The sequence below is a fragment of the Heptranchias perlo genome, chromosome 13 (assembly GCF_035084215.1).
Source record: "Heptranchias perlo isolate sHepPer1 chromosome 13, sHepPer1.hap1, whole genome shotgun sequence".
NCBI classification, from domain to species: Eukaryota; Metazoa; Chordata; class Chondrichthyes; order Hexanchiformes; family Hexanchidae; genus Heptranchias; species Heptranchias perlo.
This window is the reverse complement of record NC_090337.1, coordinates 17,211,649-17,237,706: the sequence shown is the minus strand read 5'-3', so window position 1 is coordinate 17,237,706 and position 26,058 is coordinate 17,211,649. Positions and strand designations below refer to the sequence as shown.

Sequence of the window (26,058 nt, the reverse complement as noted above, 5' to 3'; positions counted from 1 at the left end):
AAATCGCAAGCTTTCGGAGCTTTGCTCCTTCGTCAGGTGAGTGAAGGGTTCCATGAAGGCACACCATATATAGTCAGAGAACAATGCCTGGTGATTACAGGTAATCTTTCCAACTGTCCGTTATCACCCCTCGGCAGAGAGATAATCACAGCAATCAAAGGAGTGGATGGTGTTCAGACAGGTTGGTCAGGGAAACATAAAAAGTTATCTTTTTAATACAACTGGTCATTCTCTTTCTGTCTTTGTGATCTGACCCCTTGTGTATTCAGTATTCTTGGATGTAATCCTTTGATTTCCCTGACAAACCTGTCTAAACACCATCCACTCCTTTGATTGCTGTGATTATCTCTCTGCCGAGGTGTGATAACAGGCAGTTGGAAAGATTATCTGTAATCACCAGGCATTGTTCTCTGACTATATATGCTGTGCCTTTATGGAACCCTGCACTCACCTGACGAAGGAGCAAAGCTCCGAAAGCTTGTGATTTCAAATAAAGCTGTTGGACTATAACCTGGTGTGTGACTCCTTACATATGCCTTTTATCACCTGCAGTTAATTTTTCCAAGGCTAGCCTCCCGAGGATTTGGGTGCTAATAAATTGCAACTCATCCAGGACTCAAGTCGCTTGAATCGTATCTTGCACGAAGTTCCACTCATCACCCGTGGGACATTTTACTACATTAAAGGCTCTATATAAATGCAAGTGGTTGTCTTTAACTAAGGGTGGGCAACAAATGGGCATCAGCAATTAATTTCAAAATTCTAATCCTCATCTACAACTCTCCAGGCAGCCTCAGGCCATCCCATCTCTGAAAACTCCTCTGGCTCAATGGTCCAATTTGCACCCTCTACTTTTCCACCTCTGATCTAGTGCACATACTCCACACCCACGCTCCCCCTTGCCCCTTCCACTCTACCATTGGTGATAGACTTCAGCCATGGTACTTCCACTTATTCTTCCTAAACCCCTGTACCTTGCTACATTTCTTCCTACCTTCAAAAGCCTCCTTAACCAACAGCTTTAGCTATTTCCGTACTCCTGCTCTGGTTTGCCTGTGCAGTGTCTGGGAATTCTTTATATCAACCAAAGTCATCATCTTTCTCTCTCACAATCCTAGATGTAGGATTTACTGGTGTTTCCTCCAAAAAGACAAACACCAGTAATTACCAGCATATGCAGGTGTGAAATTCTGATCCTGAGTTGGAAAGGCAGAAGCACACAATGTCACCTGTAAGATTGCTGTAAAGTAGCTACACACCTGGTTTCGTACTGGCCAGCATAGTTTAAACAGTGGTTGCCCCATAATTAATAGAATTGAGAACGGGACAGCAAAACATGATTTTTTTTTAATACTCAATTGGCCCACTGATCAGACTTACAACATGCAACTTGAGCACTATAAATTAGCACAAGTCCCAAAACTTAAATGTTCAGAAAAAAATTTAATTGGTGTGATTTATTGTCCTTCAACCACAAATTTGCACAATAATCCTGGAGATATTAATATAGCTTTGGAGCACCTCGGTGTTGATAAATCACTTACTCTAGTCATTAGATGAAAGTTGAGCTGATCTCTTGTGGCAGAAAAGACCATTTAACATTAAGTTCAGATGTAGAAAAAAAAAGTAACCATAAAAACTGCAACTTCCACACTATAAGACTGCTTTGATCCCTATTGCTTGGTTGGATTGCAAAATGACTGTCCATTCTCACTAAAATGCAGCATAACTGGTTCTTTTAATCCTTTGAAATTGTTGACAAAGTTTTTGGTTTTCCCTACATACGTTCTCCACATTCCAGTCGTACTTATTCATCTGCCTCTTTTTCAGATGTACATAGTGCTCAGTTTCCATAACCAAGGCCTCAGACTCTTACTCCCCAGCATCCTCTGTCACTGCAACTGCTATCTGCCGAATAATCAGATAGTTGCAAGGCTTTTTCCGAGAGTGTTCACAGTTTGTCTTGACTGAGAACAAACTGAGAACAGAACAGGAGAAACGCTGTATTTATGGGTGGTTTGAAGTAGTTCACTCATTCTCGCTTCATCCTCCAAGCACATGATCAAAGTGTGGACCACTGGTTCATTTGTTTCTGCTACTAACAAGAGAATCGTGTCTAAAATTATATTACCAGCTATTCAATGGAAGACAGGAACAGGAGTAGGCCATTCAGCCCCTTGAGCTTGTTCCGCCATTCAATTAGATCATGGCTGAGCTGTGTCTTAACTCCATCTACCCGCCTTGGTTCTGTAACCCTTACCTAACAAAAATCTATCAATCTCAGTTTGGAAATTTTTAATTGACCTAGCCTGAACAGCTTTTTGGGAGACACAAATCCAGATTTCTACTACCAATTGTGTGAAGAAGTGTTTTCTGACATCACCCTTGAACAGTCTAGCACTAATTTTAAGGTTATGCCCCCTTCAATGAGCAGGGTTGGGGGGCCAGTGGTGGTGGGAAGACAGTCACGGTATACACAATCCAGGACTGGGGAGCAGTTCTGCAGCTGCAATGAAATTTGGAGCTTGAGTTGCAGAAATAGCATAAGGGTTTAGCCCATAAGTTGTTTGAAAAAGGGGGAAAATGTTTCCACTCTAACTGGCAAGTTAATTTTCCCTCACCTCCTTAGGTCCATTGTATCTTTCCTCAACCAAGAGGGTAGACAATGCAAAGTTCTCAAGTCTTTGTTTACTGGCTACTAGCTAAGGTGCCAAAGTGGCCATGTGTTTTCAACTTGTAAAAATTGGAAATTAATAATGGGAGGGGCAGATGAGGGAGGAAGAGAGAGACCACACAATTTGTAAAATTAATTATAAAATCATTTCATAAGAGTCAGAATTTATGCCAAACTTCCTGGCTGAGCACCACACAGGTATTAGTTTCCTAGGATTAAATTACACACTGCACGATAAGTAAATGCACAAAAAGGGCCCAGCTAAAATTTGAAGCCACTGAGCCATTGAACATGAAATTCAGGAACAATCGAAATAATCAAAAAACCTTGATTTTATCCTCCTTTCCTGAGTTGTTACAAATTACTGAACGATCGAACAAAGTCAGCATCACATTTTGAACACTTGTAACAAAATGCTTTATTTGTATTATTGAGCTTGCCTATACACGTCAGCAGAAAGTGCAACATTGAATTGTACTGTTTTATTAGCCAGTAAGTTCTCCATTTTTTAATACACAAAATGTAAAAAGTCCACATTCGTCAATAAATATGATTAATATGCCATCACCTTCTTTTCACTGTACATTTTTTTCAACCAGTGTGATCCATATGGAAAGACTTCAATACAACATTAAAGAGCACTCATAAAAGCAATACATTTTTAGCATTGATAAACATTAAAAGGTTTTTGTGTCACAAGTCGTTAAAATATTTGAAGTATTCTAAAACAAAAAAAATTACAAGTAAATGCATAGAACCTACAAATCAGGCAGTAAATCATTTGAAATTTTCCAGTTTCTATAAAACAATCTTAAAGCACTTTCTACAACATCTACACCAGAAGTTGAATTTTTCTTTAGTCGTATAATTTTTCTTTAGTCGTATAAAATACGTTGCTTTACATGTACACATCAAGCTTTTGGTATTTTAACTGCAAGGGACATAATTGAATAAAAATTTACATGAAATTTATAAAAACAGACATGGTTACACATGTTGAGATGGGATATTGCATTTAGGAGAGACAGATGTTTCCTGGACAACTGATGGCAATTCACAAGATATCGGCAGATGTGGACAAATATAGGGCATCAGAGGACATTAAAAATTGATCTGGAATACCTTTAAAAAAATGAATCACAATTAAAATTCAGTTAACACTTAATTACAGTATTTAATCCATTTCAGTACAGCTAGAAATATTTCTAGAAACTTTTTCAACACTTCAAAGCACAGGTACCATATTTTAGCAAAGTAAACCCCAAAATAAAAGACATTAGCTGTTCTGACTAAATGGGTGTTAAAATAAAAATTTAGTTTTATCAAACTCCAGAACACTTAAGTGAATGAAATTTTTAAATTTCTGGATCTTAAAGATTGAATTCCACCAATCTCTCCTACATGAAGTGTAAGATAACTGGGAACAGCTACTACTGTCCAGCTTTGAAAAAATCAAGCAATACCACTCATGAGTGAGACAGAAAAGAATCAAAGCAAAGAATAGGAAAGAAGCAAAAAGGTAAGAAACAATGTAATATAAATACATAGCATAATACCTTGGATCAATATTTTCTCAGTATGGACATGGTCCCATTCTTTTACTGGTTTAATTACACACACACACACACACACAAAGGGAGAGTAAAAACAAAAGAAAAGGCTCTTATGGCATAGGGAGCATGAGTGCTATGTTGTCATAAGAGATGGTCAACTTGTTGAAGAAGCTACCTGTAGAAGCAATTAACCATTAACAGTAATATTGCCTCTATTTATATTTCTAAAAAATATTTTGAAGCATTTTGCTCAGCAAAATAAGCTAACAGTGACACAATCCACTGGGATCCATGAGGAACCCATCCATTTTATAACACTGGTTACATGGAACTGCTCAGTTTACAGACAGATTGTGGGCCACTTTTAATCACTGTCTTAACTAAGTTTAAAAATATAATTTTATCCAGGTGATGTCTAAAGAAGTTCAAGATTTCACAGTGCATTTTACTATATAAAACAACAGCAATTTGCCAAGGAAAATGAGAGTACAAAAGCTCTATCTTTAAAAGCAGATTTTTTTTAGCAAGCTTCAGAATATTGTACATAGACTTTTATATTCTGCAATTTGAGCCACAAAACCTGGCCCAAAAATAAATGAGTTTAAAACTCATAACTTTTTGCATCAAGGTACAGAATACAAAATGGAAACAATTAAATATAGGGCTGGAGTTTCTGCCCATTGGCAATGAATGGGCAGAAGAGACTCAAGGTTAAGTCACAAGTCAAATCTAAAACCAATTTATTATGAAGAAAAAAAATGAAGTCAGTTCCATTACAATTTTTGTAACCCACAAAACATGAAAACATTATTCATTAAAATCATAAAATTTATCACAAACGAGGCTTCCACATTACTCAAGCAATAGTACTAACTAGTAAGTTATGATCAACCTCAAGTCAGAATGAAAATCCTATCACAGGGAGAATCATTTATGAGACCAGTGTTGTGAATTTCGCTTGAATGGCTTGAGGCTGAGAAATGGAGAAGTCATGTGATGATGTCAGTGCTTATGCAAGTGTGGAAATTTTATTTCCACAGTGCTCGATCCACACCTAGAATATAGGTAACAGCAAATATTTTGGTGTAGAATACATAATTTGTACCTAAAAGCAGATATCCACCTCCAGACAATTGTGACTAAATCAAGTGATGTACACAATTAATATGGTCTGTACTATTTTTTTTTTAATTACATACTTTTAACTTATTATGCTCTCTTTTAATCCCCACTTTAATGGATTTGAACGATTCTCACTCTGGCAAAGTCCAGGAAGTATGTCTATCTGCCTTCTTGGCAATGTCACACTTGAGCCAGGTAGGAGGAGGTCCACAAGAGTAGCATGGATGGCTAGTCCTACAATTTGTCCTCTTAGTGTGAAAACACCAAGCCTTCTTGATAGTATGGTTCATGAAGAATTACAGTATGAACCCAAATGCTAAGGCTCCACAGCACACTGTTACATCTCTAATGAGCCTCCCAAGATAGAATTCAAAGTCAAAAGCAAAATACTGCAGATGCTGGAAATCTGAAATAAAAACAGAAAATGCTGGAAATACTCAGCAAGTCAGGCAGCATCTGTGGAGAAAGAAACAGAGTTAATGTTTCAGGTCGATGACCCTTTGTCAGAACTAGAAGTGTAAGATTGAACAGTTTTTAAGCAAGTACAGAGCCAGGGGAAGGTGGAGTGGGGGGGGGGGGGGGGTAGGGGAGGAGGAGGAGGAAGGGGAGGGAAAGAAAGAACAAAAAGGGAAGGTCTCTGATGGGGTGGAGGTTAGGAGTGATTAAATGACAAAAAGTTAAGAAACAAAAGATGGGTCTAGGAGGAGCTGTAAATGGCAACAGCAGAACCATTATCAGCACCTGCTGTCCAAAAGAATGGGAGCAGTGGTTATGATTTGAAGTTATTGAAATCAATGTTGAGTTCAGAAGGTTGATTGAAAGATGAGGCACTTTACTAATCGACAGGTGAGGAATTCAAAGTACTAAGTGACTGAATAAGTGACTCAAATATTAGGAGATTGTCCATGGTACGATGAAACCTTTTCTACAAACCCTAAACAGACTAGTCAAGTGTTTATTGGAGGTTGTGGTGAAGAATGGACACAGTAGATGATTTAAAAAGATCAGATACATTACTTCTATATTTCAACCAAACTGCAAACCTCTGAAGATAGAGTGGGGTACTTGAGCTGTTAATGCAAATAGAAAACAAATATAATTCAGATCAACAGAAACTGCAGTGTTTTATGGCCTTTACCAGAAGCTAATTGCAGTTGGAAAATTTTTTAATCCAAGCGTGGAAATGGATTTTTACAGCACTCGTCTTTCATTGTTCTGATTTAAATTAGAGCGATGGATGGGAATATCCCAAAAAACACATTCTTTTTAAATGCTTGGGATAAAGAGCACTGTCTCTATGGCACAAGAATCTATGAACTCATCAACTTTCACTGGATTCAGTTTTAGTCTGATGATAATATTGATTAGCCTCATTTGAAAATTCGGGAAAGCTTGTCACTGAATGAATATAAAGAAAAATGCAACATTGAATATCAGACTATTTAGAAAAGAACTGCCATATGAAATTAAATTTCAGAAACAGCGTAATTTGAATCACCTTAACTACTGGGGCAGTCGAGATACTCCAAAATTGACTGCTAGTTTCCTCTGCTTGCGTTTACCAGAAGAACCTGTCGTTGACTGTTGCTGCCCCTTGGGTTGAATGGGGCTTTGTACAATTGTTTTGTCCTGTGGTTCAAGAGGTGTTCGACCAGGCTGGAAAAAGTTTCTTGAGGTGGCAGCAGCAGGATACCCATGTGATGTGTTAGAAAACTCCATTGTAGTTGCTGGTTGATTCAGCTTTTGCTGAATAGAATGATTGAATTCCTTATCGTCATAAGTCTTATTGAAGGTTGTCCTCCTCTTAGTGACCTTTTAAATAAAAAAATGTATGCTAATTATTCAACAAAATGTTGATTTGACAAAAAAACACTTACCTTGTAGGGTCTTTACTCTTCGTATGGAAGTAATACTCCACAAATCATTAGAAGTAAACTCAGGTTACCAGTGGGAAAATCATACAAGATGATGCCCCTTAAGGTATTTGACATCAGAACTGCAACACGCGACGTGCCCTTTTATATGTGGAAGGGAGGGGAGAGCACGGCAGAGAGGAAGTTATATTTATTTAACACCTTTGTGTCGTCAGGATACCCAAACCACTTAACAATGAATTACTTTTGAAGTGTACTCACTTTTTTTGTCGTCAAATGTGGCTTCCAATTTGCACAGTGCAGTCCCACAAATGCAAATGAGATGAGTGACCAATTAACCTGTTTTGGTGGGTGTTAGTTGAGGGGTGATTGTTAGCCAAGACACTGGAAGAACTATCCTGTGAAGCATCTTTTGTACGTTATACTATGTTAAAGGCACTATATAAACGCAAGGTGGTATAGATGAGTCCTCAGTTTAATGTCTAATCTGAAAGATGGCATCTATGACAATGCAGCGTTCCCTCAGTACCACACTGAAGTGTCAGCTAGATGATGTGAAGTCCTGGAGTAGAGCTCAAACCTATAAACTTCTGACTCAGAAAGGAGAGAGTGTAACATTACTGAGCCAAGCTAACCACATATATATGGTTTTCTTCTCACGACAGCAACATTTCTTATCCCAAGAGAAATAAACAAACTATTTACTCATACCAGTTGTGTGTACAGTGAACACTATACACCAACTTTCCAAAAAAAGGAGTAAATGGGCCTTGGATGGAAAGATGTATATAGTAAATATCCATTCAAAGAATAAAGATTCCTAAAAGGTCAGCACAATCTATAGTTCACAACTCAACATACCACAAGAATGCTGAGTACAACTTTCAGAAAGAGGGGTTAGATGAAGTTCATTACTATAGTGCCATTTGAAAATCTTTCAAGTTGGCTCAGAATATAACCACTGACACATTAGGTGGATGTTATTGTTTAAATTTTAGTAGTTTATATCCTATTTTACATATACTCTTAGAGCTCCAATTCCTAAGCAGAAACTTACAGAATATTACTAAAAATTATTGGGCAGACTCCCTTCCCGTCCCCCGAATTTTGCACTTCAGGACCACTAAAATGGAAACCGTAACGTTCCTTAATGATTTGAAATCATAAAATGTGTGACAATTAGCCTTTTTCTTTTAATTTAGAACAACTATAGGGTGATTATTATTATTTTTTTTTAAAAAGTCCAGAATTATTAGGTCACTTCTTTTTGGTCAGTTTGTAGTATTTTTGCTTTCGAGTCGTGAAGGTTGTGGGTTCAAGTCCCACTCCAGGCCTTAAGCACATAATCTAGGCTGACAATTCAGTGCAGTACAGAGGGAGCGGGTATCAACAGAGGTCCTGTCTTCCTGTTCAGGTGAACTTTAAAGATCACACGGCACTATTTGAAGGCAGTTGTTCCAATATCCTGGCCAACATTCTTCTCTCAAACACCACCAAAAAAAAACATTGATCTCCCTGCTGTTTACAAAAGGGCTGCCAAGTTCACCCACATAGTAACAATAACTGTACTACAAAATTTAATTTGTTGCAAGTCGAAGTGCTTCAGGATGTCCCAATAGATGTGATAAGGCATTATATGAATGCAAGTTCTTTGTTTTTAAAAAAACTGAAGCATCACTGTAAAATGAAATCTGATACTTGGGGGTGGGGATTTTAACTCTCCCTGCCCAACAGAAACCAGGTGGGGACCAGTTAAAAAGAAGCAGATCAATTATCCACTTTGTTCCCATTCCACAGGGATTTTACCACCACCACCATTTTTGGTGCGGATGTGTGCCCGCCTAAATCGGGGGAAGCCTCAATTATGTATGTAAATCGGGGTCCCAGTGTCAAGTATATGAGGCATTCATTTAACAGGATGGTTTATTAAAAGTTTAAGACATTCAGGTGTTGGTATATCAAATAGAAAAAGCAAAATATTACTACGCTCAGTCCTTTCATCTGCAATCTTTCCCGAGTTTCAAAATCTCTCTTCCTTCAGCTTTTCCCTACTCCAGAGACTGCAATTTTTTTTTAAAGCATGTAACCAACTTACCTGCAAAGGCACAAATTGATTGTGAGTACCTATAAGCACTCCTCCAGGACAGATGCCTCCTGAATATGGGATCTGAAAGTTATTGTATAGCTGGGGAGGGATCAAAGTTGTCCAAGGCACAGGACCATACCCATGAGGAGCTGGGGGCATCATGGCACCTGAGGTTTGAAATACATTCAAATATTGTAAGATAGTTTAACATTTGGAAAAAAAAAATCTTGAACCATTCCCTTCCTCCTACATTAATTCCCATTTTAATTTTCAACAGTTCTGATTTCCATTTCGTGCCATTTCCCACTCATTTTTTTTAAAAAGTGCTTCAATATGCTAAGCAATGCTGAGCTCAGTTCCTCTTCCTTCCCCTCCTTGCTGTGTTTGGTCTGCTGCACTAAAGTTTGAAGATTCTATCCCTTCCCTCAGTTTAAAAAAAAAATCCATTTCAACATTTTCCCTGGACAAAACCATGACTTATGGAAAGTTAGGTGGGAGAAAAGACCAGCCTGCATCTACTCACCATGTAATGCACTCCTATATGACCCACTGTGCCTTTAAACTGCCCCTTAACCTCTTTATTGAAAGACAGCCTTTCTTGGTATTAGCTAAATCATAAAATGTAATGCATAATTTTAAATACACACTCCTTTGTTTATCGATGTTAAACCCAGCATCTACAAACTTCAATGCAGCAGACAAGGCAGAAAGAACGTGGAAGAAAAACCAGGAGTTGAATAATGCTGCATCATGCCAGTGTGCCAAAGCATTCCAAAAATCACAGAAAATGGCAGTATAGAGACGTACATGGAGAATGAAACAGTTATTAACATTAGGAGGAAGGTACACAGTTTTAGGCTTTTGCAGTATATCAAATTCTTATGGCAACCCCCCATTACATTTTTTTTTAAAAAACTGATCCCTTAAGTATTTCTGTAAGGTGGGTTACTCAAAACTAAAAAGAAATAACTACAGTAATCAGTGAAAATTAAAATGTTGAATTACTATAAATTCAGGCATATCTTACTAGAAGTCTGACCAAAGGATGGTGGAATGGCTCGAGGTGGTACAGATCCTGTAACTGGTTGATAACTGGAAAACACATTTGGAGGGAGAGGAATATTTTGTCCTGTTGCATTCTGAGTGAACAAAAATTAAAACAAGTAAATACCCCCATCTAAAATTGGACTGTAAAAGGTATGTTTCTTTCTAAAAGGCTAGATTTAAATAGGCTGGCTGCTCAGCTGGCATATTATCAAGTTTATAAAAAAGGATGTTGTTTGTACCAGTCGCTGTAATGCAAATGCTGCGGCTTTCTCCTGGGCATCACTGTCTGACTGGCACTGAGGTCCATGTACTAGCAAACCATTAGCTAACTTCACTTGGCAAACTGTCAGGCCCTAGTGAAAATAAGAACATTTCATTATTAATAACCAATGGTTGAATTATTTATAAAATATTGGATATATGGTAGCAATTAAAAACAGACATTATTTAACTCATTAAATAATATGAAAAAGTATAGCTAGATATAGGAAAAGCACATTATACCTGACTACATTGTTGGAAACCAATGGTGCCAATTATTTTGTGAACACGAAGTACCCTCTTAATAGAGTATTTGATTTCCCATTAACTGAAAGGATTTCAATACCATTACTACTTCATTGGGAGTGGGAGGATAAATTATATCACCTTTAATATTGATAAAGCAGTTATTTTTTTTTTTTTAAAAAGCACTAATTTTCTCTTCCAATTCACAATTTATGATTACTTTGTAACATAAACTACTTTGCATCACAGTAAACCAGATGCTCCAAAGAAGGGATTCTTACCTCCCCCAACATTCATGGGGCACTGTTTCTCCAAATGATCAGCACCAACACAACCATGCACACTACCAGCTAGCTGATAAAACAATTTGGATTATATGGCATTTTGAGTAGTTTATTACTACACAGGCACCGTTATAATTTTCCAAGATACATTCCATTTTTTCTCAGACTTCTAATTGTTCACATTATAAAAACGTATGTCTTTCTGTGCACACCACCATTAATTGTGTTTAGATATGGTTAAAAGTAATGTTTACTGCTTTGCCCCATTCTCATCTGAAACACACGGTTTAAAACATTTAACAGTTAAAATGAACAATTCAAGATCGTATGTCTGACAAATAAACTTTAGGCATCATTGCTGAAAACTAGCAGTGCAGAGTTCAGGTCAGCACCTTCTCACGAATGCTCCTTTTGGGAGCACCTATAATGGTTGAGATCACTAGATACTGAATCTACTGGTCAACATTACGCCAATGTGCTTTAATGTGGTCAATAATTTAAATAACTGCAGCAGCCTTCAAGCTTAAAATTACTTTTTTTAAAAAGTCAACTTAAATCTAAGCCATCAGTAACCTTTAGTTAAAATAAATAGTAGATTTGCTAATTATGAGCACAAGAATCAATGGTACTTTCTACTGGAAAGAATTAAAGATACCCAATTTGTCTGCTAGAGTTGCCTAGTTAGTAGCTGTGGTATTTACTCTTACCTCGCCCACTTACATGTATTACTAGGTGTCAGTCTTGGCTCAGTGGTAATACTCTCACCTCAGTCAAAAGGCCATGTGTTCAAGCCCCACTCCAGAAACTTGAGCACATAATCTAGGCTGACACTTCAGTGCAGTACTGAGGCAGTGTTGCACTTTTGGAGGTTCTGTCTTTTGGATGAGATGTTAAACCTTCTCAAGTGGACATAAAAGATCCTATGGCACAATTCGAAGAAGAGCAGGGGAGTTCCCCTGGTGTTCTAGCCAACATTTATCCCTCAACCAACACCACCAAAAATAGATTATCTGCTCATTTATCTCATTGCTATTTGTGGGATTTTGCTGTGCACAAATAGGCAGCCACTTTTCCAACATTGGAACAGTGACTACACTTCTAAAGTACTTCATTGGCTTTCAAGCAATTCGGGACATCCTCCGGTTGTGAAAGGTGCTATATAAATGCAAGTTCTTCCTTATTTTGATTTTTAAAATAATGAAACATTCCTTCACTGAAAAATAATCAGTGTCCTTGAAAAAATACTAACTTGCATGGCAGAAACTTGAACAAATTTATGTCCAGTAATCTAATCTTAATTACCGTAACTATATTTCAGGTACTGGAGAGAAATGCAAAAAGTAAATTCTTCAACACCAGCCAAACCAATACAAAGACTAAAAACCGAAATACTGATGTTGATATCAAGTTTGCCTTTGGTCAACAAAAGATTACTGATCGGCAGAACCAGACATCCACTAGCATGATGCTGATCAGCGAGCATCAAACTGTAAGTTTAAGTAACAATTCAAATATGCTCCAACCTGTGGGGTCTTGATAAAGGAGAAATCTGGACGCGGTAGACCAACTCTGGCACAAATAACGAGCAACTCTGACACTGGGGTGGATAATGGAGGCTGCTGTTGTCCCCGATAATGTCCTGAGATTTCTCCACCCAGTGACCCCTGAGGTTTGTTGATTTGTGCAGCTAGAAAAAGAGAGATCTCACTAGAAAAGGTATATTTTACACTATTTTCTGTAAAATATATACATTAAAACTAAGAATTATTAATAGGAATGAAGCAGAAAATTCAACCATGTATAAGAGTTGATACTAATGGTATACCATGGTCACTCAGCACCCAAAATTAAAATTTTCTATTTATTTTAATACATATTTCTTTAAACAAAGTGCTAATATGACATCAGAGGAACTGGCTTGGAGTCATAGAACCCAAAAAAGTGAAAGGAGCTTAACTATCATCAGCATATCCAATGAGTAACTTTAGCCACTTTTGTCAATTATGGTAATTCAGCTGAATCCCTTTTCCAATCTAATGTAAACAAAAATTGATGAAAATAAAACATTTGGAGCCAATGATAACTGATTCTTGAAAGTGTTGCTTTGGTAAGTTCACTCCAAGATTAGCTGCTATTAATGGGGAGAGAATCATAAGAATAAATTATACAGATGTGACACCAGTTCAATTGGTAAATTACGTGAGTTTTACTCAATTTACTTTTGTGGGCGAGAAGCTCTGCAGAATCTTTCTTCAGGTGATTGGATAGTGTTGACGATTGCACATGGCCTGTGAAAGGAATTGGATTGATGGCACTGATAGATTCCCATGCCTAATTAATGTCCAGCAATCCCTGCTGGAAATGATGTGTGGGATGACAGGTCAAGAGCAGGATAGGCTTTGCTCTGATGTGAACTCAAATAGCCTATCATTCACTGTCACCATCAAGTCTCCCATATGAATAATGGGCACTTAGGCATTCACAACCAGTGGAACCATACCTCAGCATGGAGTCAACATCAGGAAAGAAGAGGAAGGGAGAAAGTTAGCTGGGGAATAAAAAGTTTCTCCAATTGGTTTCATGCCTGATTAGGAAATGCTGTATTGTTTTGGTCACCGTCCTAAGTTATTTTTTTCCCCGCACTCATTTTTCATGACTGTAGGTGTGTGCAACAGATTGATAGTCCACCACCAATATAATTCTAGAATTGGTCAATAAGAGATGCACACAAGTGGCCCAGGGATGAGTCTCCCGCTATGTTTCCTGCCCTGTAAGGAAGTGCATGGCCTCTGCTTGATGTCTTTCACAGCAGAAATTGGAATCATCGGCACAAAGTGGCATTGCACCACTTTGTCTGTATATGTTGATGGTGAAGCAGGACCCCACATCCCAAAGCAAGACTGCTCATCTCCTAAGACAAGTAAACTCAGCAAGTATGAATGCTAGTTGAGTCTGGGATTCAAATTCAGGTCTCCTCGTTGGAGTCCATTGGTAACTTAGTAATAGTTTTGCAGTTATTAGAACAGCTCCCCATCCTCTTTGTGGACTGGATCTTTAATAGGACGAATGTTAAATGGGTGACAGTTTAAATGGCATTACTTACCAAGTTTTTTTATTGGACGTTGGTGGGTTGTATATCCTGGTTTCTCATGATGAGTTACGGAGCTTTCTTGCTTTACAGTAGAGGATACTTGAGTTTCTTTCTCAGGGGCTGAACTTGCACTATCTATTTTCAGAATTTCCTTCAGCATCTGTGTTCCTTTCTATCAGCAAAATCAAAAATATTTATATGATCAGGAAAAAAAGATTATTTGTAATGAAATCTAAATACAGGTTTCTGCATCCACAAAATCAAGACACAGAAAATGTCCAAATTACAAACAGAAAACTTCATAGTGGGAGCAGGGCACTATTGAGACATAACTAGATTAGAATGCACAAGTACTTAATGTGGATTAAAAGTGCACAAGAATATTTTCAACTATAGAGGGTTAACCAGAGATATACTTCAGACAATGGATTGCAGAAATTATATTCTGTTGTTTCCTGCAATGGCCTGAAAATATTTTGGATCTATTACAGTAATCAATAATAAACTTGTTCCCTTATAACTACATGTTGTTGCTCAAAACATTGTTCATTCACTCTCTGAATCCTCAGTTTGAATCATTCCACATTGTTGAAAAAAGTGAAACCAATTGATAGCATTAACTCAGTGACACAAAATCCCAGCAATGCATCACCGATATTTGGCATTAATAGGCTCAAGCCTTTTGAAAATCAAGCCAGAAGATAATACAAACCTAATTTAGTTTTGGGCTCCCTGCTTTACCAAGTCACATTTTCAGCTGGCTTTGTTAACAAAGATGATTTGTAATATATATTCTCTTCAATCTGAATATATATTTTTTTTAAAGTCCTAACATCTGGAAATTAGTAGCTTAGTGGGGTTTTGTTTGATAGGGGCCATCAACTTTGATAGGGTCTATTCTACCACTGCCATTAAATTTGTTTCAACAAAAAAAGACATGAATGTGCAATTTATTTAAGTGGATCCTCCACTCATGTTAAGTTGGAGGTTATGCTGTTTCAAGGGTGGAGGACATATTTCCAGTGCAAGAAATCAGAGAAGTTTGTAAGAGGTCTTCCCAAAAACAGTAAAATTAATGTGTTTTGATTGGTTCAGGAAAATAATATTTTCCTTACCCACTGCAGGTTCCTCCTCACGTACCACAGATACATAAATAAATCTTTGCATGCAATATGAAGCATTTTTTTTTACTTTTAGGGTATGACTTATTTTGAAGCCCAGGTAATAATATATAAAACTTTGGTCTAATCTTTTCTTATTTGCATCCTGTACTTACCACTGTACTTAGTGTATTTAAGCAAACTTTTTTTGCAAAATATTTTAAATTTAGCTCTTTTATTCAGAACCTCCCTTCAAACTTTAATAGTACAGTCCACCCAGACATTGCTACTATTTAAATCTCCAAACTCATAGCAACTATTGTATACAAGCATAAGAGATGCAGCTGTTATAACATTTTGGAATACATTATGAAACCAAAAGACCTACTCCAAGTCATTCCTCGCCTGCTAATTTTCTCCTCAGCTGTATCTGTGCTTGGCTTGCTTACTGTGCTGGACAGATGTAGTAGGAGATCAGCTAGTACACAGTATACACTGTTTAGTTTTCAAAGTCACTTCAGAAAAAGTTGAAGTAACATTAAGATAGTAACATAACGTTTTGGCAGAAGACCATTGGTCCATCTTGCTGACCTTTCCAAACCTCCCATCAAATTCCACACTGATTTTGCAACATAGGCCTCTATACCCGTGTCCAACAGTAATTTATCTCGTCCTTTTTAAAAATTATTCATATTCCACCACTCCCTGTAGGTAATCTGTTCGATAATTCTATCTCACTTACTTTTAAAAAAAAAAGTTCCCTAAATTTCCTATTTTCTTTTGACACCCTAGTGCCAAATTATCCATAGCTGTGAAAATCTTAAAAGATCTCTATCTAGTCCCCTCATTTTTCTCTTCTCCAGTGAGTAAAGTTCCAGGGTGGACAATCTTTCCTCATAAAATTAACTCTCACATTTAAGATTCAGCTTTATAGACATGCTTTGACTTCCTCCAATAATTATATATCTTTCCTACAATAGAGACTAAAACTAAACAGAAACAGATTCACCAAGACCAGATACAACTTCAAGATCATCATCTAAGACATTTAACTAATGCCCTTAGCTATAAATCCAACATTTTATTTGCTCTCTTCATCCCGTGAGCAATGAGCGGACAGATTTAATGATACATCCGCCAAAACCCCCAAATTTCTTGACTGCTGCATTATCTCAAGCGCGTTATCATTTACTATGAAATCCACATCTTCACTTCTACCCAATCTCATGACTTCACACTTATCAGTGTTGAACTGCATCTTCACCTCACAGGTGATTAACCTAGCCTGTTCAGAACGGTTTGGATTATTTCATGTTGGTTAGCATTATTGGCCACTACACCCAATTTGGTTCACCCAGCAATTTCTGTTGTTCTGGAGGTTTTATCCAAAAAAAGTAACTCCCATTACTTGTAAGGAAATAGATTTCCTGGTGGTTTCAATTCTTAGTCATTTTTCATTGGAGCAGTAAGATTTATAAGTGGCAGGTGCTGGCATGCTGTGAATGGCCACTCTTGTGAATCAAGCAGGTTCTAGAAATTGCCTCCATAAGTGCATGTTGTAAACAAGGTTTAGACTTCTTGCATAGACTCAGGCCTTTAACAGAAAACACTGATGGAAGCATTTTCTAACGTAGGAAATGTTATTGTACAGGTAAGTGTAATCATTTTCTTGTAAATGATATAACTTCTCATTTATTTATTATGCTACAAGTCTTGCTTCCGGTGGTAAGTACTCAGTATAGTGGAGAAACTAAGACAGATAATATTTTGTGATTTGATTAGTTCAATTTTTTAAGTTTTGCTGTTACTGATTTTTTTTTTAAATTTAAAAACTACAAAAAAAGTGACTGATGGTTTTCATTCCCGATTACTACTGGCTGATTGAACATCTGAAGGTAGCAGGACATGGAATACTTTCCTTTATTAGCCAAGGCAAAGAATATAAGAGCAGGGAGGTTATGCTAGAACTGTATAAAACATTGGTTAGGCCACAGCTTGAGTACGGCGTACATTTCTGGTCACCACATTACAGGAAAGATGTGATTGCAGTAGAGGGGATACAGAGGAGATTTACATGGATGTTGTCAGGGCTGGAGAATTTTAGCTACAAAATTGGATAGGCTGGGGTTGTTTTCTTTGGAACAAAGGAGGCTGAGGGGAGATTTAATCGAGGTATATAAAATTATGATGGGACTAGATAGAGTGGATCTATTTCCCTTAGCAGAGGGGTCATGGATTTAAAGTAATTGGTCGAAGGATTGGAGGGGTGCTAAGGAGAAATTTTTTCACTCAGAGGGTGGTGGAGGTCTGGAACTCACTGCTTGAAAGGGTGGTAGAGGCAGAAACCCTCAACTTGTTTAAAAAGTACTTGGATGTGCACTTGAAGTGGCGTAACCTACAGGGCTACGGACCAAGTGCTGGAAAGTGGGATTAAGCTGGATAGCTCTTTTGCGGCCGGCACGGACACGATGGACCGAATCGCCTCCTTCTGTGCCATAATTTTCTATGATTCTATGTAAAAGGAACGTACCAATCATGACTTGTTCCTGCTTAATGATAAAATATGATAAATCATGTGCAACAGTGACAGAGATTTGCTTATAGTAAGGCTTGATGACGGAATTGTGATGGACAAATCATGTGCTGGTTGCATCATTTAAATAATGTTTTGCGTCTAGCAGGTGTCTGACATTGTCACAGATGCAAAATAACCTTAAATTTTTTTAAAAATTGACAGAAAGCCAATGCTAAGTTCTTCTGACCGGAGCCTGAAATTTACAAGCAGGTATAATTAACCTCTCAGCAACCTCAAATTTACAGACAGCTATAATTACCCAGATGTGCCTGTTTGGACCACTTTCCCCATAGAGATTCCTCGAGGAATGGCCCTAGAGACATCTCCATTTTAACAGCTAAACAACATAATCGTGGTCCATACTGCCCATATGTAACTCTACAGGAGATCCACTAGTTGTTGCATGATTTGACTAATAACCATAACTCATCAGAAAGAACAGGATGGAGAAATTAATGCCATCGACTGACCAATTTCTTTTCTCATAGATCCACAAGTATAGCAATTATCAGTTTTTTTCTCTTTTTAATGTTAACAGAAAATTTTAAACACAAAATGTTAACAGAAAATATCCAACTGAGTTCAGAAATTGACAACTCATACATACCATTGCAAAAGACTGTGGGGATAGAGGTTCTCCAGTGATTCCCTGGCTTTCTTTGGACTGGGAGTTTTGTACATCTTTTCCCACTTGTCCACCAGGTGCTTTTAATGAAACTAACAGCTCCTCAAATTCAGATGGTACCTGTTGATACATTGTACATCATCAAATACAAACTGAAGTAAAACTGCAGAACTACAAAGAATAGCTAGAAATTCTAAGAGCAATACAGACGAACTGCAAAATGTAAAAAAAATGTTTGGATTGTTTAAAATACATATCAAAAATAAAAAAAGGAAATGCGAACATGGTGAGAGTTAAACCAATGCGAGACTAGAAAGTACTCAGATTAGCCTACAAGGACAAATTGGACCATATTGGCAAAACTGTATCTCAGATTTTTTGCAAACTACAAATTTTCATAAAAGTAGTGTGAAGAGGAGGACCATCACAAAAGCAACCAGCACTATATGAAAAAAATTCATATGGAAAAATCCACAAGGACAGGTCAGCCTGCCAGGGCTCTTGAAAGACAAAAATCAACCTCATGTGTGAAACAAAAAACCTTTGGATAGTCACCTTTATCACAGTAGGTACAACAAAGGAGGAGGCCATTCGGCCAATCATGCTTGCTCTTCAAAAAGAGATCCATTTAGTCCCATTCCCCTGCTCTTTCCCCATAGATCTGTACATTTTTTCCCTTCATCTAATTCCCTTTTGAACGTTACTATTGAATCTGCTTCCACAACCCTTTCAGGCAGTGCATTCCAGATCATTACAACTCGCTGCGTAAAAAATGTTTCCTCATGTCGACTCTGGCTCTTTAGCCGATCACCTTAAATCTGATCAAATCTCCCCTTTACCTTCTCTGTTCGAAGGAGAGCAACCCCAACTTTTCCAATCTCTCCACATAACTGAAGTCCCTTATCTCTGGTACCAGTCTCGTAAATCTCTTCTGCACCCTCTCTAGGCCTTGACATCCTTCCCAAAGTGTGGTGCCCAGAATTGAACACAATACTGCAGCAGAGGCCTAACTAGTGTCTTATAAAGGTTTAGCCACAACTTCCTTGCTTTTGTACTCTATGCCTCTATTAATGAAGCCCAGGATCCCATATGTTTTTTTTGAAAAAAAACAGCCTTCTCAACTTGTCCTGTCACCTTCAAAGATTTGTGTATGTGCACCCCCAGATCTCTCTATTCCTGCACCCCTTTTAAAATTGAACCATTTAGTTTATATTGCCTCTCATTCTTCCTACCAAAATGTATCACTTCACACTTAACAAGTAACTTTATGCCGAACCAAAATGAGAAGACATGTAATAGAAAGTCATACACTAACTACAGTGACAAAATATACATACATGCAAATTAAGGTGATCCGAAGAATTAAAGTTGAAAGGCTAGAAAGTACTAAGTGCAAGCCCTCATACATACAGACAGGACAAGGGGGGAAAAGAGACAAACGGAAAGAAAATGAACTTCCATTTATATAGCACCTTATCACATTTGTCAGATGCTTTTACATTTGATGCTTCGGTTGTTCAGATCACAGGACAGCAACAATATTGTATCAACTGATCACATTTGCATTGCTCATCTTAGAACCACATTTTGGGAAAAATATTCAACTGCTGGTGGACTTATCACACTTAGTTGGGTGAATCTTACACTCCGTTCAATTGCAAATACATTTCCTTTCTCCCTTATCTACCTATATTAAAAATCTTACACCTGCATTCACTTACTCAATTTCCCCCCCCCCCCCCCATTATAAATTTGTACGTCCACATTTATAAAGTAAACTGCATATGTAAACTTGTTACACTGTATCTACACCCTTCCACTAGTAGAGATACTGCAATGGGCATAGGAATTCACATTGGAAATGTAAAAACATAGGAACAGGAGTAGGCCATTCAGCCCCTTGAGCCTGTTCTGCCATTCAATTTGATCATGGCTGATCTGTACCGTAACTCAATTTACCAGCCTTGATTCCATATCCCTTAACACCGTTACCTAACAAAATTTATCAATCTCAGTTTTTACATTTTCAGTTGATCTAGCCTCAACATCTTTTTGGGGGAAAGAGCGTTCCAGATTTCCCTTCATGTAAAGAAGTGCTTTCTGATCTCACAGCTGAATGGCCTAGCTCTAATTTTAAGGTTATGTCTCCTTGTACTGGACTCACCCATCAGAGGAAATAGTTTCTCTCCATCTACCCCCAAGGATAGAATCTCCCTAGTATCTTGTCCTATCCCCAAAAAGCTGCGGAGGCTAAGTCATTGAATACATTCAAGGCTGAGTTAGACAAATTTTAAATCAGCAAGGGAGTCAAAATATATGGGAAAAGGGCGGGAAAGTGGAGTTGAGGTAAAAATCAGATCAGCCATGATCTCATTAAATGGCGGAGTAGGCTCGAGGGACCGAATGGCCTACTCCTGCTCCTCTCTCTTATGGTCTTATTGTCTAGTTAAATTATCCTCTGCCCTCCAACACCACTTCTCCCGAAGACCACACAGTCTTAAACTCGCCCTGTACAATGCTACAGGAGATCAACTATAAATAATAATATAGTAGCAAATAAATAGTCATTTCTCTTTCTTGCAACCCTCCCAACTCATTAGTTTCTCACTCTTGACCTACAGTGCCTTGCAATGCCCAATATTCCAATCCTATTCGTTTTATTAAAATAATAAAATTCTAATTAATCATTCACAGATATTTATACCCTCCCCAGTTCAAAAAATCTGAACATTTACCCCCTACCCTACCATGGGATAATGCCTCTGAACATCTGGACGCTTGATGTTGCATGTGGGCTCCTTACCTTTGTGGAGGAATTATTCCTTTCTATTGATGCAGATGGCTGACAATTTACCACTGCAGGCTTTTGTTCATTTGACTCTTCATTCCTTCTTAGAATTTTCATACTTGGTTTACTATTGCCAGTACACACCTGCAATGTTTCACAAGAAGTATTTCATGCTTCCTTTGTGCTTGTAAACTCTAATACATTATGCCTAATTAAAAATCCTTTTCTGATTGAATAATTCAAGGTCACGATTTATGCCCTCCCCTGCTTTAAAAAAGTGGGCAAAGGACTATATTTTCCTCCTTTTGCTAAATTTAACAAAAAAAAAGTTGACACCAGGTTGCACCGACGATCAACTCGTCTAATGTACAGTGCCTATCCCGTCAGATTTTGGTCTTCAAAATGCTGGAATGTATGTGTGTTACATCCTGACTTCAGGATATCAAAATCCCACATCAGAATTCTAAAATACAGATATACCTGTTTACTTTGCAGTTTGGAAACTGACAGCTGTGATTGGCCAGAGTTTTCAAGCCCCCGAGTTCTTGCCGTGAAACTTTCAGAGTTGTCCTCTTTTGCTAGAAAATGCAAAATAATGAGTTTTAATTTTCAGAAATACAAACTACACACAGCATTCTGGCACACAGACAACAGGAGCCAGTTTATTTGCAATGAATGTTGTGATATTAAGAATTGAACAGCTAAACATAAGAAATACAACATTCTGGAAATACTCAACAGGTCAATCAGCATCTGCAGAGAGAACAGATAAGTTAATGTTCCAAGTGTAGAACCTTCATCAGAATGGGGAAAAAAAACCAGATGAACAGCATTTAATAATAAAGGGAAGGAGATGGGGAAAACACACAAAGAAGTAGAATGACTTGTAAAATGATTAAATGGAAAAACAGAACATGATTGACAATAGGAAGCATAATGAGAGAAATTAAAGGACATTTAAGAGACACTATGCAAAGGAGAAGTTGCATTTTGGGCAGGCCCTGTAGAGATGGCTTGCCTCACGGCATAGGTTGCACCATTTAATCTGCTTACAGTCCATTGTCCGGTGGCATTCCTGTTTACAGTTCCTGCAGTGCAGGAGGTCACCACATATCCTGTTTCCCTGCTGTGGTGACACTCTCGAGAACGTGTGAATAACCGAGGGGATAAGGCAGGTAGAAATGGAAACAGGAAAAGCTGGCAAAGTGGAATAGGCTCCAGTAGCCCAGAAGTTAAAGTAATTTTTAACTTGTGTCCATTGGTATTTGAAACTTCAATCATAAGCTGCCTATGATATAACTTTAGAAGTCACCTGGAAGAATCGCAGGTCACCTTAGTTTGCTCTAGACAACATAATGGAATGGTAGTCAGGAAATCAGGAGTTTCTCAAACACTGGGAGCTGGAAATTGATGACAGCTTGTAAGGAAATATAGTTTTCACACAAATGTATGAGGAATTCAAAATGGTTAAACTTAACAGGATTATGGTTGAGAAACAACAGGAACCAGCCTTAGTGCAGTAATACTCGTGGTTAAAAACACACAACCATGCTATCTAAGGCAAAAACAATGGAACAAAGGATGGGCCTGTATGTCCGAACACATCGCTAAGCAACTACATTCCAGAATCAAGGAAGAATGATTGATGGGCCCCTGAAAATGCTGATAATGGAACCATCTATGAGTAGCTAGCCCTCCTCAAACTCAGGGCAAAGGACAGAAAAGAAGGTACCTGGTGGGTAGACGAGAACGAGAATACGTGCACGAGGGAAAGTGGAACAAAGTCGCAGCTTCTACCCAAAGGACAACGGGGTAATATAATTCTCAACTGTTATACTGCTTAAATATTGTAAGGTATTAATTCTTACTTGTGCTAAATAAAGTCATATGGCTATTAACCATTATGGTGTCAGTCTGAAACACTGAAGGAGTATCAAAATTGATTACAAATTGGAGAGCACCAGCCAGGAGACTGAAACAATAACTGTTGGTGTAAGTGAGATCCTAGGACTGACGTGGACCAATATCACCCAATTAAGGAAGGAAACAGTCGGTGAGCGTAGGACGTTGCAACCTACCGGTAGTATAGCGACTGTTCATTAACACTTTAGTGTCACAGGAATGGCTGGCTCAACCCATGTTGAGAGCCAGAGATAAGAAATTTGAGAAATTATGTGTAACAGATTTAGTGTCCTTTTTGACCAGTCCTGAAGGGGACTCGTGTCAAAAGGCGACAAAATGGATTCAAAGTCAAGTAACCGAGGGTAAGATTGTGCAGGAGGACGAGGAGAACATAGGAACTTATACTGTATTAATTCAAATCTGTCAGACTTTGTATGAGGTGGAGACTAAGATGAAGTAACTGGTAAGGGAGAAGGAGTCTTGTTTCAGCCACAGAAGTTAGGGAGGTTGAGAGAAAGTTGAAATTCAGACGGGTAGGTTGAAAGATGAGGAAGAAAGAACAAAAAGAAAGATGGAGGGACCTTCACCACACTAGGCTTGGGTGAGGACACAGACTGTGAGCTTGAGACTTTGAGTCAATACAGAATGGGTTTTTATGATGGAATCAAGGAGAAAGGGAGAGAATCACAAGCTACAGAATGTGTTCTTTTGTTTTTAGTGTACTGTCTCTTTAAAAAGCCTGTCCTCATTGTGAGTGCTTTCTTTTCACTGTTGCAGGCTAGCCTTTTTTAATGCCTTTGTGTTTTTCTCCTTTTGTAATGTAACAAAGATTTTTGGTTTGGCTACGAAAGCAGTTATTTCCAGTATTCTCAGTTTTTGGAAAGGCACGCCTGAGAAAAGAACAAAATGAAAAATTATGTAATTTATAGGGTTTTAGTAAGAACATGCTATATTGATAAATTTATCTGTTCTGTCTTTTCTATCTGTTCTGATATTGCTGAATTAAAATTGGAGTTATTGAGGTTAACTAACCTATTAAAATTATGAAAACCAGACTTCTATTATGGTCACGTAAAAGTCTGGTTCTTATAATAAAAAAAGTGAGCGCCTCAAACTCTGGTTGGTGAGATTATCACATAAAAGTTGGCATTTTCTTAAATGTTTAATGATTTGAAGTAAATGTCAAGTGAATTGAAGTTTAAGTAGTGTTGAGTAGTGGTGAGCATGAATTGATGTTAAAAAATTGCGATATTTTGAAGTAACTATGTGTTTAATCATGTTTTACAGTGTACCATGATAGCTGTTAGCAAACTGATCATTTGATCTTGTGATTGATGGTGATCGAACCAAAGTGACCATGAAGAAAAAAAATGATTAAAGGATCTCTGCTATCTCTGATAGTAGTTAGATTGTACTGCAGAATAGTTTCATAGAAGGAAATAGTTTTGATTTCTGCTGTTTTAACAGATTTTCAATTAAGGATCTTTGTGCAAGTTATCACCGTTCTAAAAGCACAAAGACTTTTTGGAAAAAGATCAATTTGAACTTCTTTAAAGCATTTTTGTTTTAATGATATCACAGCTTAAACAAACTGTTATTGTGAATGACTCCTCCCTACCCCTTGAACTTCCAAGCATATCCATCTGCTGTCTCAAGCAGTTTTATTGTCCCTTAAAATGAGCGAAAGAAAAAAAAGCTTGGGAGATCGGTTTTCCCATGTTCTTCCGGCACAGTGATTTAGTTACACAAGATTTTTTAAGATTCTTAATTTAAGTGGCTATTTCCCCATGGTGACAGAAAAAAAATCATGAATTGATAAATTAACCCCTTGGGTTCTCAAGAAGAGCCACAATGGATTTCCTGTTATTCTTTTCTTTTATACAGGGAACTATGGTTTTCGTGACCACATAAGTGTTGATAGTGCAGGATCATCAAGAGTAGTTCTTTAACATACAAGTGGCTTCACAAAGTTACAGAGCAACCTTTGCTGGAGAAGTGTTGATGCAGGAAATAGTCCAGTGGAGTGAAGAACTTAAGACCTTGTCTGCAGACATCCAATATCACAGCATGGTGACGATTCAGACTGACACTTTGCCTCTCAAAAGGCACGGCTTTAACCCATTCAGGGTTATTTATTGTCCTTTGAGGGTTTTTTTGGGGGGGTGGGGGGCGGCGGCGGTGGGTTGTGGAGAGATACGGGAGTTACATCCAGAAGTAATTACAAGCACTTCTGCCTCTACTATAAAACCAAGACTGCATAAATTTTTTTCAGAAATTGGAATTGATAAGAAATAGATATGAGTTGCTGTTCAAGCAATCGAGGGAAAATTTACCTGTAGTTTAAGGGGATAAGCAAATTATATTTTAAAATGAGTCCAGTCTAAATGGTTCTTATCCAATGATGAGTATCAAAGAAGAGTGTATTTTGGGGAGGAAATAAAATTGTACATTGACAAGTCCTGTTAGTCCAACAATCCCGCTCTCTGGAATTAGCATAATTTTAAAATGATGGCATGGACTCAGGCATAACGTAACAGGATATTTTGGGAAATGAAAAGCAGTCCAAGAAGAATTTAAGTAAAATAAACCAAAAATGTATTGATATTGGACCAGATGGTAAATATTGTATTGGACAGTAAAGTTCCTCCGGGGCTCATGAAGGAGATGAGATGGTAATGTAATGGGGTGTGTAAAAGTGGATGAGATGAAGTGATTGAGAATATAAGATAGAAACAGAAATTACACCACTAAGTTGGAATTTCAGTAAAGTCACTGACCTGGGCAAAAGATATCAATCTGGTCTAAATGTACAATCTAGTGAAAGTCAGGG

At 37.8% G+C, this 26,058-nt stretch overlaps 1 protein-coding gene across 3 annotated transcripts in view; it reads right to left on the bottom strand.

The window, feature by feature from the left end:
- Window positions 1-3,079: 3,079 nt before the first annotated feature.
- xrn1 (5'-3' exoribonuclease 1) overlaps window positions 3,080-26,058 on the bottom strand; it is an 82,054-nt gene continuing 59,075 nt past the window's right edge. For 2 of the 3 annotated variants that reach the window (XM_067995045.1, XM_067995044.1), the window contains exons 35-44: window positions 21,807-21,904; window positions 21,342-21,470; window positions 18,521-18,658; window positions 14,251-14,410; window positions 12,671-12,834; window positions 10,596-10,709; window positions 10,337-10,448; window positions 9,319-9,476; window positions 6,848-7,161; window positions 3,080-3,796 (exon numbers count right to left, since the gene is read on the bottom strand). In XM_067995045.1, the coding sequence (XP_067851146.1) occupies window positions 6,853-7,161; window positions 9,319-9,476; window positions 10,337-10,448; window positions 10,596-10,709; window positions 12,671-12,834; window positions 14,251-14,410; window positions 18,521-18,658; window positions 21,342-21,470; window positions 21,807-21,904 (1,382 nt within the window). In that variant the 3' untranslated portion in view covers window positions 3,080-3,796; window positions 6,848-6,852. The remainder of the gene's footprint in view (window positions 3,797-6,847; window positions 7,162-9,318; window positions 9,477-10,336; window positions 10,449-10,595; window positions 10,710-12,670; window positions 12,835-14,250; window positions 14,411-18,520; window positions 18,659-21,341; window positions 21,471-21,806; window positions 21,905-26,058) is intronic. The other variant, XM_067995046.1, reaches the window with a different exon arrangement.